Below are 12,892 nucleotides of genomic sequence, written 5' to 3'. Positions count from 1 at the left end.
TGGGTACAAATGGAGGAGGCATCCTGTAAAGGAACGACCCTTCAGGCCCTGGCCACAGCAGCACTCCCATCCTCCTCAACAAGATACACAACGAGCCCAGTGGTAGCGGCCATGCTGAGAACGTGGACCCAGCTGAGACAACACTTCGGGATAATCAAAATGTCCTCCATGGCTCCCATATGCGGCAATCACAGATTCCCCCCAGCCAGCCTTCAAAAGATGGGAGGCGGGACGGGGGCATACTGACAGTCGGGGCCTTCTACATAGGGCACAGACTGGCGACACTAGACGAACTGATGAGGAAGTGGAAGCTAGCAAAAGGACAGGAAATGAGACACCTACAAATAAAACATTTCCTCCGCAAAGAGACAGTAGGGTACCCCGGGGCCCCAGAAGCCACACTACTAGAGGACCTAACAGGCACAAGCAACGAGGAGGGTGGGCTATGTGGGAAAATATACGGACAGCTACTGGATAGACCCCGGATACCACTGGACGAGACCAGACAAAAATGGGAGGACGAACTGGGGACAGAGGTAGGGTGGGATTCTGGAGCAAAGCACTGAGCAGGATGAACTCCACCTCCTCCTGCACAAGGCTAAGCCTAATGCAGCTCAAAGTGGTGCACAGAGCGCACCTGACCAGAACCCGAATGAGCAGGTTCTTCCCCGGAGGTGGAGGACCAATGCGAGCAGTGCCAGAGGGGCCCGGCCAACCACACCCACTTTTTTGGGCTTGCCCCAAGCTTGCTGGGCTCTGGACAGCCTTCTCCGAGGCAATGTCCAAGGTTGTGGGGGTGAGGGTGAAGCTATGCCCAATAGCGTCAATCTTCGGGGTTCGGAGCAGTCAGAGCTACACATGGGGAAGGGGGACAACGCCCGCGCTTTCGCTTCCCTAATCGCACGCCGGAGAATCCTGCTCGGCTGGCGATCGGCAGCACCACCCACAGCTGTAGACTGGCTCGCTGATTAAGTACGCCACCCGAGGATCAGAGGAAGGCTTCCTGGATACTTGGGGGCAGTTTGTCAGTCTGTTCCAAAACCTGTTCGAGGCCAGCAACGAGGAGTGACCTAATAAGAATTTAAAAAAAAAACACCAAGATAGATGAGGTACCAAAAGACTGCGCAACCTGGGGGTGGGAGAGGCGGAAGGAAGGTGGGGAAACCACCCTTTTTTCCCCATTCTGTCCGCCCGGAAAAGAAAAGAAAAGCACAGCCGAAGACGGGGGGGAGGGGGGGGAAAGAGGGACAACGGGGAAGGGGGCGGAACCATAGACCGATCCAGAGAGCAACGAAATGCACATAGGGTCAGTTATACGAAGGACAAACTAAACCTCTCTGTATAATAAAGGAAATTAGCACGGGTGAGAAAAATGTGATGTGAGTATATATACAACTGTTTATAAATATGGGAAATGCCAATAAAAAGATTTTATAAAAAAAAGAAAGTTCGGTTTGGTATGGTTTAACCCACACGTCTTTGGGTGGCCTATGAAAAGGAACATCAACATTTCAAGACATCAGAGGAAGCTAAGGCATTCATTCAAAGGAACGGACTTGGGTTGAAATAGTTGTAATAATTGTATTGAATCCGAATTGAAGGAAACTTGTTTGGAAAAAGCTGGTGGGCCATTTGGGTTTGTCAATGGTTGAAGGGGTATATGTGGGACTGTTTGTTGCTTTATATGAAGAAGTTTGCTGTTCTTACTTGGAATTTATAAATCAGTTTTGGGCGAAAGGGACTGGTTGAGTAATTTAAAATGTAAATTTATTGGAGGCTTCTTTGGTTATTGATGCCTACTTGGCTAGCTAGATTATTAGTGAGTTAACGGAAATGAGGAGATGGGGTTATCTGTGGCTTATATAAGGGGGGATTAATTTAGTTTAAGTTTAGGGGTTATATTAATGGATGGTTGAGGTGTGGTCAGGGAGAAGGGAGTGTTTGGGTGCGGTGTTGATGGAGGTGTGGGGAGGGGGGATTGGAAGATTTAGTTCTCTGATGGTGACTGGGGACTTCTCTTTGTCACCCCCGCTGGGGGAATCGGCGACCATCTTGGATGGGTCTGGTGTCGACCTTTCCTGGAAGGTTGCAGGGCTGCCTCATGTGATATGAATGACTGACTGCAGTGGGAGAGGGAGTGGACACTTCCCCCATTTAGCTGGTCACATGGAATGTGAGGGGGTTGAGTGGCCCAGTTAAGAGATCCAGGCTGTTTACGCACCTTAAGTCTTTGAGGGCTGATGTGGTGCTGTTGCAGGAGACCCATATGCGAGTTAGAAACCAGATAAGGTTTCGGAGGGGCTGGTGGGCCGAGTGGGCCCAGGGTCCGCTAGCAGGGACCGGGGGACTGCGATCCTGATCAACAGGAGGGTAGCCTTTTCAGTGGGGAGGATTCTGACGGACCCGAATGGGAAGTATGTCATGGTCAGTGGGCTGTTAGCAGGTGCACCGGTCATGCTGGTCAATGTATATGCCCCAAATTAGGACAACACAACTTTTCTGTCTCTGATCCCGAATTGGGATTCACACCAACTGATCATGGGTGGGAACTTTTGGACCGCTGACAGGATAAATCAAAACCCAAGGTGTTAAGACCATCTGGGATGGCAAAAACTCTGTTGGCCTTCATGAAGCAGATGGAGGGAGCTGACCCTTGGAGATTTTTACACCCGGCGGAGAGGGATTTCTCATTCTTCTCTCAGGTTCACAGGTCTATTCTGGGATTGACTTTTTTGTGGTCGGTAGGTCCTTGCTGCCAGGGGTGGTGGAATCGGATACTTAGCAATGGTGACCGCTGATCATGCCCCTCACTATGTAGACATGGTGGTTGGTTCAGGTCCCACTCAGCGCCCCCTTTGGAGGTTTGGTACTTCACTGTTGGGGGACAAAAGTTTTTGCGAGAGTCTCCTCTGTCATCGAGGAATATAGTAAGAAGTCTTACAACACCAGGTTAAAGTCCAACAGGTTTGTTTCGATGTCACTAGCTTTCGGAGCGCTGCTCCTTACTCAGGTGAATGAAGAGGTATGTTCCAGAAACATATATATAGATAAATTCAAAGATGCCAGACAATGCTTGGAATACGAGCATTAGCAGGTGATTAAATCTTTACAGATCCAGAGATGGGGTAACCCCAGGTTAAAGAGGTGTGAATTGTGTCAAGCCAGGACAGTTGGTAGGATTTTGCAGGCCAGATATGGGGGATGAATGTAATGCGACATGAATCCCAGGTCCCGGTTGAGGCCGCACTCATGTGTGCGGAACTTGGCTATAAGTTTCTGCTCGGCGATTCTGCGTTGTCGCACGTCCTGAAGGCCACCTTGGAGAACGCTTACCCGGAGATCAGAGGCGGAATGCCCTTGACTGCTGAAGTGTTCCCCGACTGGAAGGGAACATTCCTGCCTGGTGATTGTCCAAGGTGGCCTAAGGACGCGCGACAACGCAGAATCGCCGAGCAGAAACTTATAGCCAAGTTCCGTACACATGAGTGCGGCCTCAACTGGGACCTGGGATTCATGTCACATTACATTCATCCCCCACCATCTGGCCTGCAAAATCCTACCAACTGTCCTGGCTTGACACAACTCACACCTCTTTAACCTGGGGTTACCCCATCTCTGGATCTGTAAAGGTTTAATCACCTGCTAATGCTCGCATTCCAAGCATTGTCTGGCATCTTTGAATCTGTCTATATATATGTTTCTGGAACATACCTCTTCATTCACCTGAGGAAGGAGCAGCGCTCCGAAAGCTAGTGACATCGAAACAAACCTGTTGGACTTTAACCTGGTGTTGTAAGACTTCTTACTGGGCTCACCCCAGTCCAGCGCTGGCATCTCCACATCGAGGAATATAGGAGTGAGGAGATTTGCCCTTCAATGCTATGGATGGCAATGAAGGTGGCCGTTAGAGGGGAGATTATCTCTTTTAAAGCACATGAAAGGGCAGAGAGGCAGAGGTCGGCGTATCCCATCTTCGAGGTGGACCGTCAATACTCGATCAATCAGATACCAGAATTGCTAACTAGCAGGAAGAAGCTCCAGGTAGAGTTTTGTCTGCTATCCACGGACAGGCCGGTGCGCTTACTGCGACGTTTATGGGGGGCTCTTTATGGACACAGGGAGAAGGCCAGTCGCCTGCCGGTACATCAACTGAGGCGAAGACGGCCTCTCGGGAGGAAGTCAGGGAGTGGTAGACTGGTCTCCACCGCAACCAAGGTTAATAGGGCGTTCAAAGCATTTTATCGGAACCTGTACGAGTCGGAACCCCCGGAGGATGAGTCCTTAATGTCTGAGGTTTTTGATAATTTGCACTCCCCGGTAGTGGAGCAGGAGGTGAGAGAGGAATTGGAACCTCCTCTGACTTTAGAGTCAGATAAGATGATCTTGTCTTTTATTTGGGCGGGTAGGACCCTGTGGATCTGTAGGTTTTTTGTTTACAAAGGAATAGACCGTCAGTGAGTCTTGCGTTACCCAACCTCTTATATTTTTATTGGGCGGTGAATATTGATAAGGTGCGGGGGTGGTATAGAGGGACGGAGTCCATGTGGGGCGGATGGAGAGGAATGATCGTAAAGATACTACCAGCTTCAGGGCATTGGTTATGGCTCCCTTCCATTTTCCCCAATAAATAGACTGACAATCCAGTGGTGGAGCCACCTTGAAAATATGGGAACAATTCATAAGACACTTCAAATTGGGTGCTCTGTCAATGTTGCCAAGGGCAATGTGTCCAAGTTTGCAGACGACACTAAGATGAGAGGTAAAGCAAAAAGTGCAGAGGATACTGGAAGTCTGTAGAGGGATTTGGATAGGCTAAGTGAATGGGCTAGGGTCTGGCAGATGGAATACAATGTTGACAAATGTGAGGTTATCCATTTTGGTAGGAATAACAGCAAAAGGGATTATTATTTAAATGATAAAATATCTGTGCAGCGAGACCTGGGTGTGCTCGTGCATGAGTCGCAAAAAGTTGGTTTATAGGTGCAACAGGTGATTAAGAAGGCGAATGGAATTTTGTCCTTCATTGCGAGGGGGATGGAGTTTAAGACTAGGGAGGTTATGCTGCAATTGTATAAGGTGTTAGTGAGGCCACACCTGGAGTATTGTGTTCAGTTTTGTTCTCCTTACTTGAGAAAGGACGTACTGGAACTGGAGGGTGTGCAGAGGAGATTCACTAGGTTAATCCCAGAGCTGAAGGGGTTGGATTACGAGGAGAGGTTGAGTAGACTGGGACTGTACTCGTTGGAATTTAGAAGGATGAGGGGGGGATCTTATAGAAACATATAAAATTATGAAGGGAATAGATCGGATAGATGCGAGCAGGTTGTTTCCACTGGCGGGTGAAAGCAGAACTAGGGGGCATGGCCTCAAAATAAGGGGAAGTAGATTTAGGACTGAGTTTAGGAGGAACTTCTTCACCCAAAGGGTTGTGAATCTATGGAATTCCTTGCCCAGTGAAGCAGTAGAGGCTCCTTCATTAAATGTTTTTAAGATAAAGATAGATAGTTTTTTGAAGAATAAAGGGATTAAGGGTTCTGGTGTTCGGGCCGGAAAGTGGAGCTGAGTCCACAAAAGATCAGCCATGATCTCATTGAATGGTGGAGCAGACTCGAGGGGCCAGATGGCCTACTCCTGCTCCTAGTTCTTATGTTCTTATGTTGGCCCCAATCTGTGGGAACCATCGTTCTGTGCTGGTGGTTTTTGATTCGTCCTTCAGGGTTTGGAAGGAGGAGAGGCTGGAAAGGGTTGGGGATCTGTTTGTTGACGGTAAGTTCCTGAGTTTTGAGGTGTGGCTGGAGAGAGGTAAGTCCTCGAGAGTTAACCAGTTTTGAAAGTACCAGGTACGAAACTTCGCACGCAAGGAGATTGCTTCCTTCCTTTTGACACCTCCTCCCTTGTTGGTGGATGGACTTCTTTCGGCAGCAAGTGTAGGGGAGGAAGGGGTGTCAGAGATTTACGGTCGACTGAAATCGACGGATCAGTCCTGTTGGACGAAATGAAAAGAAAATGGGAGGAGGAATTGGGTCAGAAACCTGAGAATGGGGAGTGGAGTGCGGCTCTAAATAGAGTCAACTCTACCTCTTTGCGCCAGGCTCAATCTGATACAATTCAAGGGTGATGCATAGGGTGCATTTGACCAGGGCCCGAATGAGTGGTTTTATTTGCAGACGTAGGGCAGACTCTGAGAGCCCTGCCCATCGCACACGCATGTTCTGGACCTGCTCTGGGCTCGTGAACTTTTGAGTCTCCTTCTACAGCACTATGTTGGGAATTCTTGGGGTTGACTTGGAGCCATGTCCTTTGGTAGCTATTTTTGGAATCTTAAACCTGCCGGTGGTACAGATGGGGTGAAGGCAGGTGTTCTTGCCTTTGCTTCCTTGATAGCACGCAGGCGAATCTTGTTTGGTTGGAGGTCATTGTCCCCACCCAGTGCAGCAGCTTGGCTTGGCGACCCGATGGAACTTTTACACTTAGATAAAATCAAGTACCGAATGAGATGGTCAGCTGAAGGATTCTATCTCAGACGGCAGCCGTTTATTTCCTTTTTCAGAGAGTTGGTCATGATCAGATGTTGGGGGAGGGATTAGTTGTTGTTTCCTTTGTGTTTGTGGGGGGCGGATTAAAAGGTTGGAATACTGGTAACTGTTGTACATAAATGTTTGTATAGGTGTTATTCTGGAACATTGTTAACAAAGTAATATTTGTTTTTAAATCAGGGGAGACAGATTGGATGGCGGGGGATATTTTTTGTATATTGTATGAATCTGGATGAATATTTTCTATGTTCGTAAACTGAAAATTTAAATAACATATTTAATAATAAACAAAATGGTGGCCTATGCTAGGCTGTTCCAGAGTGGCCTTATGCCTAAGGCATTCGAAAGGCTCCCAAAACAACAGCAAATGTGTTATCCACTTAGGCGTTGCGCTTGTTATTGTGGGACACGTTGTTCCAGCAGAAGAGGGCCAATAATAATATAGAAAGGGCCCACACTGGCATCCCATTTCTCACTATTCTTTCGCCAATGGAAGAGGAGGGTCTGGCACTGGCAGGGCAGCATGGTGGCCACTGCACAATAGAGGATAAGGGGAGTGGAAGGGATATACTTGAAAAAGTCACTAGAAACCCTGATTAATTTGCTCTTCTTAGTACAAGGAACATTGGTTGTAGCGCCATCCCCACTGAAGTCAGTGCACCCAGCGCTGATTGGGAATTCAGCTCGGAACCTTCTCGCCTGTGATTCAATTGCACATTTCCTCTTCAAACTGAACCTTCATGGAATCCCAAATGAGTTTTTCAGAGTGGAAATTTAATTGCAATGTCCTAGGAATTGCGTATGTTACAGTTAAAATCTGGCTGTAATATATTGAATAAAGCTGTAATAATATATTTTGCAACAATGTCACTTTGACGATAGTTGCTTTTAAAAGGTACATAGTGCTAATAAAGTGAATTTCAGATCAGCCCCTTGTTCAAGTACATACCTTTTCACGTTGGTATTCAGCAAACATCATTGATGTAGCTACTAGTGCTGGATGACAGAGAAACCAAAGGATGCAGCCCTAATACAAAAAAGAGAGGTCCTTATATGGGTGACAGTACATTAAATACATCAAAACACTAACAATAAGATATTTTAAAGCTATGGGTGAAGAAATAATTAGAATTATTGCTTCATGACCAATGCACATTGACAAACTACTCGGGTCTGGTTTCAATATAAATCATTGGAAAACCATGAAATAAAATCCTGGTGGGTATCTGAATTGTTTAAAGGGGAGGGTATTTTACTACCTTTCTGTTCCCTATATCATAAATTAATTTAGATTTGATCTGACTAAAACAGTAGGCAGTGGTATTGGAGTTGGGTAAATGTTGGTCTATGATTTTAATCCTTTTTCTATTGTACCATATTGTCAGTGGCAATAAAATTCTCAGTACGAAGTCTTACAACACCAGGTTAAAGTCCAACAGGTTTGTTTCGATGTCACTAGCTTTCGGAGCGCTGCTCCTTCCTCAGGTGAATGAAGAGGTATGTTCTCATTCACCTGTTCCTCATTCACCTGAGGAAGGAGCAGCGCTCCGAAAGCTAGTGACATCGAAACAAACCTGTTGGACTTTAACCTGGTGTTGTAAGACTTCGTACTGTGCTCACCCCAGTCCAACGCCGGCATCTCCACATCAATAAAATTCTCACCACAGCACTAAAAACCTGTAATAAAGCCTTCACCTCAACAATTTAACCCCTTCAATAAAGCTCCCACCTCAGCAGCAAACCAAATTAAGACATTCCTCGCACAGCAACACATCACTCAGACTTTGCGCATTCTGAGGCCACACTAGGCTGCCAGCCTTTTCCCTCTTCCTAGAAACCATGTCCGGGACCGCCGACGGCCAACTGCCAAACATCCCCTGCCCCCCGGCTGCAGTGCAGCTTCTCGTGCGTACACCCCACACATCTTTGTTACTGGACTCTGGTCCCTGACACTCACTGCTGCCGGCACAACAGTACCGTCCCTACTCCATCAGCTTTTTATTGAGGGGATTTAGTGCCGAGGAGAGGGATTTATTGGGGGATTTTATGCTGTGGTGAGGAGGTTTAGTGCTGAGGTGCAGATGTATTGAGGGAGTTTCATTGTTGAGCTTATTGCGGGGGCTGGTGCTGAGGTGGGGACATTGTCAAGTAATCAGGTTGGGTTTTGTTGGCTATTGCCAGCGATTGATCGACAGGGAGAGGTCATGGGCTGACCCACCTGGGCAATGAAATTCATGACTGGAATCACGTCAAGAGGAAATGTCCTATTGGTTGTATTCTTTTTTATTCATATCTCCATCTTCAGTGATGCAGATCCTGCTGAATGATGTCTTTATCATTAACAACAACGTTGAGTGTTAAAGATTAAGGGAGTAAATGCAAAAAAATCTGGAGTGGTGTCCCATTAGGTGGTTTGTGTTTCCTTTAAGCAAGCACCTTCCGGCAACTCCAACTGACTAGGCCCCAGGTTTCAAAGCTTTTGTCTTTCCTTTGGATATTAGTCTACGAGGTCACGCGAGGGGGGGGGGGGGAGTTCAGATGCTAGACAAGTCTGCGCATGCGCAACGTTGAGCGGGCATGCACGCGCAGTGCGGCCGCATTTTTTCTATATGATAAAAAGGCCCCTCACAGCCAGCATAGTTATCAGCCAGATGCTGCTCGCTCTGCCTGGTTTGGAAGTGCGCGGTTCTTCTGAACGAAGCTAAGGCCGAGTTTCCCCCTGGCGACGAGCACCATCGGACCCATCCGCAGAGATCCAGCGCAATGGCCTCCACCTCGGAACTCGCCTGTATCGACAGCGTGCTCATCCTGCACGACGACGAGGTCATTGTCACCAAAGACAAACTCAATGCCCTGATTAAAACAGCTGGTGTGACCATTGAGCCTTTCTGTCCTAGTCTGTTTGCCAATGCATTGGCTAATATTGACGTCAATAGTCTGATCTGCAACGTTGGTGCTGGTAGCAGTGCCCCAGCTGCTGCAGCAGTTGTTTCCACTGCTGCCCCTATTGCTGCTGAAGAGAAAAAGGAAGAGAAGAAACAGGAAGAATCTGAAGAGTCTGACAATGACATGGGCTTTGGTCTTTGATTAAATGTGCCGTGCAACAACATTGTTACAATTTACAAGAAATTAAATAAAATTGAATATAAAAGCCGGCTGCTGCGGTTGTAGACCGCAAATTTGCACAATCGGAGACATACAAGACTTTAAAAAAAATTCCACGTAATCTTCCTGCCTGAGGGAGGCAGAGAGCAGGTCACGGCCCCCGAATGTCGCCATCACGTGCTTTGGGCGCAATTGCGATTCCTCCATTTTGTCAGCAGCAAACAAGGTAAGAGAAAATGGTGGGTCGTGAAGGTCAGCCGGCATGGGTCGCGAAGGTCGGCCAGCGTGGGGCCCGAAGGTCGGCTAGTTGGTAAAAGTGGGTCTACGGAAAAAAGTTTGAAAAACACTGGCCTGGGATATGCAGCATGTAAAAAGGGGGAGATTTTGCAGCTTGGAAGCTGGAATGCCTTGGCATGAACAATAACTCACATCCCACCGCAAATGTATGCAAGATGTCACTGATTAACCATGAGCTACTCGACTTCCAGTGATGGCGATGTGCTGAGCAGTCACACATTAGGTGGCTCTCCTCCCGTGGACCCGAAAAACAGCCACTTTTCAACATAATTCGCTAAAAAGATGCAGCAATCCATTCCCCAACCTTAACAGGACAGAGGAAGGAAGAAAGTGAGGGATTAGAAGCAAAAATGCCCAAAGGAAACCTATCTAGAGGCAGAACAGATACCAGGAGCAGAAGGGGCCAGGGGTGACCAAACTCAAATTAGCCAACCGGTGCACGAGGCGACGGAGCGGAAGTTTCGCCGAAACAAAAAGAGCAGGACAGACAGGAGCAAATTCCCGTATACCAGGGGGGATCTGGAAGGCATCCTTCACCGAGGCGCTGAGAGAGCACCAGCAGGAGATAAAAGCGGAGGTAAAAGCGGACATTGAGGCCGCGGTGAAGGCAGAGGTGGCCAAGACCCTGGCTCAAATACAGCTCGCCCTGAGCAGAGCAGAGAAGAAATTGGAAGCCCAAGAGGCGACCATCAAAGAGTTGGAAAAGGCCGCAACTGACAAGAGTGATCGGATCACGGCACTGGAAAAGGAGGTGGCGAGGTTGGTGGTGACGCAGGGGAGCCTGAAAGGTAAAATGGAAGCCCAAGAGAACCGCTCGAGAAGGCAAAACGTACGGATTGTGGGCCTACCAGAGGGGATTGAAGGCAGGGACCCGACGGTACACGTGGCCGAAATGCTGGGCAACCGAGTGGGGAGGGAAACGTTCTCCAACCCATCAGAAATGGACAGGGCACACCAGTCGCTGCGCCCGAAAACCAAAGCCGGGGAGCAACTGAGGGCAGTAATAGGCAAACTGCACCGGTACCAAGACCGGGAAAGAATCCTGCGCTGGGCCAGGCAGACCAAGAACTGCCACTGGGAAGGACATAGTATTAGGATATACCAAGACGTTGGGGTGGACCTGGCTAGGGAATGGGCTGAGTTGAACAGGGCAAAAGCAGCTCTGTATAAGAACGCCGTACACTTTGGTATTCTGTACCCAGCAAAACTCTGGGTTACACATCAAGGCAAAGAACATTTCTTCACAGCACCCGCCGAGGCAAACAAGTTTGTCGAGGGATGCGGGCTGGAACACCGACAGCAGCGGAAGAAATAAGGGGCCACTGGCAAAGAGCAAAAGGCCTCCTCCTGCTCCTATCTTCTATGAGCAACAGCACGCCGATGGGCCGACGAGGGGGGATAGGTGAGGAAGCACCTCGCCTTGCACTCCTGTGGTGATCCATTGTAATAGGAGATGTAAGGTAGGACCAGCATTACAGGTTCGCCGGTAGCTCCTGCCGGCTGGCTCTGCCCAAGGAAAACTGTATAAATGCATGACCTCCAGTGCCCTGCCATTTCGCCAGCTGCAGCAGGAGGCCTCGCATCTGACTGTAATAATGTAGCCACCTAAAATGGCTGATTCCCGAGTAAAATGGCCAAACCCCAATCTAAAATGGCGAACTAAAGAGGCTGATGGGAAAATCAGCCAACAGGACTCAAACGGACAGCTGCAGGCAAAACAGTGTATTCGGCTCTGGGGAAGTAGGCCCAGACCGATATCTGCAACCATTAACAGCACATCAACCCAGCCATCTGCATTTTAATCAGCCATCCCCGGGAACAATTGCTACAAATTAGCAATTGAAAGCCGATCCAGACCTTTTCGGCGCCAGCAGTGGCTGAGACAAAGAAAGGTGGACGACCACCCCCCGATCAAGGAATCGCCCCATTATTGGAGCATATCGAACCCAGTGATGGGGACCAAGTCCAATCACTTGGGACCAGGGTCAAGGTCCGCCCCGAGAGGCGGGAAGCCCCTAGGGACTATAAAAATAAGGGCCAAGTTCAGATCAACCCTTCTTCTCCCACTCGCAACCTTCGAGACCCTTCGACGAAGAAACAAGTAAGTGTTACTCCAGCGATCGCTACCAGATAGGTGTTCCAGATTATCGACTCGTACCAGCCTTTTTGAATCCCGCAGGCCAGACCCAATTCGATAGACCATTCGTTTCCCTGACCTGGTGGGCCACAACCAAAGTTAAGTATTGGCCTTTAGTGGTATAGTCTAGAAGTAGGATTATTGTATAAGTATTTATTGCTGTATATAATAAATGATCGTTGATTTAACATTTACTAAGCGGTGTGCTGCATTATTAATCATTACTTGAGCTTGAACCACGTGGCGGTATCAGAAAAATACCTGGCAACTCGTGAGCAAAGGTGACAGAATTAGAGCGAATAAAACTAAGGCTAATAAGAGCAACATTTTGGCGACATTCTGACGGGACCCGATCTAGAAGTGGAAAACCACTCCGGGAGAACCCAAGAAATTTTGAATTAGAATCCAATTGGAAACAAAAAACCACAAGTGTTCAAGCGGTTCTGATTAATAATTCATAATTCGGAAGTGTGTGTATGCATGCGAAACTAACAGGGCTATAAGGTAAAACTGATAGATTTTTGTTGCGTCAAAACTGTCGGAAGTCTGTATTTTCGGAAATTAGCGCAAGCCGTACCCGCATCTACGACACCACCTTAGCCCCCTGTTCCAAATTTAAACGAAGCAAGCGAATAGGAAAGATGGCCATGCAGGCAATGCAACGCCTCATGAACCCCAAGGAATTTGCGGTCGCAGCGACCAGCAGCAGTAGAGTGGGACAGTGCCCCACTTGGGAAGAGGAAATTCGGAAATACCTCAAGGGCAAAGGATGGCCCATGTGGAATGATTTCTGTAATAATGACGACTCAGGTCCCGG

At 48.2% G+C, this 12,892-nt stretch overlaps 1 protein-coding gene and 1 long non-coding RNA gene across 3 annotated transcripts in view; one reads left to right on the top strand and one right to left on the bottom strand.

Moving 5' to 3' along the window:
- gpr180 (G protein-coupled receptor 180) overlaps window positions 1–12,892 on the bottom strand; it is a 291,090-nt gene that overhangs the window by 9,523 nt on the left and 268,675 nt on the right. For both annotated transcript variants that reach the window (XR_011935125.1, XM_072476231.1), the window contains exon 8: window positions 7,486–7,563. Coding sequence is in view for 1 of the 2 variants with exons in the window: in XM_072476231.1 (XP_072332332.1) it covers window positions 7,486–7,563 (78 nt within the window). In the remaining variant the exon portion in view is untranslated. The remainder of the gene's footprint in view (window positions 1–7,485; window positions 7,564–12,892) is intronic.
- The window catches only part of LOC140391591 (uncharacterized), a 47,024-nt gene that overhangs the window by 16,935 nt on the left and 17,197 nt on the right, over window positions 1–12,892 (top strand). The window lies entirely within an intron of this gene.

This window comes from Scyliorhinus torazame, chromosome 15 (assembly GCF_047496885.1).
Source record: "Scyliorhinus torazame isolate Kashiwa2021f chromosome 15, sScyTor2.1, whole genome shotgun sequence".
Taxonomy (NCBI): Eukaryota; Metazoa; Chordata; class Chondrichthyes; order Carcharhiniformes; family Scyliorhinidae; genus Scyliorhinus; species Scyliorhinus torazame.
This window is presented reverse-complemented; position numbering and strand designations above follow the sequence as displayed.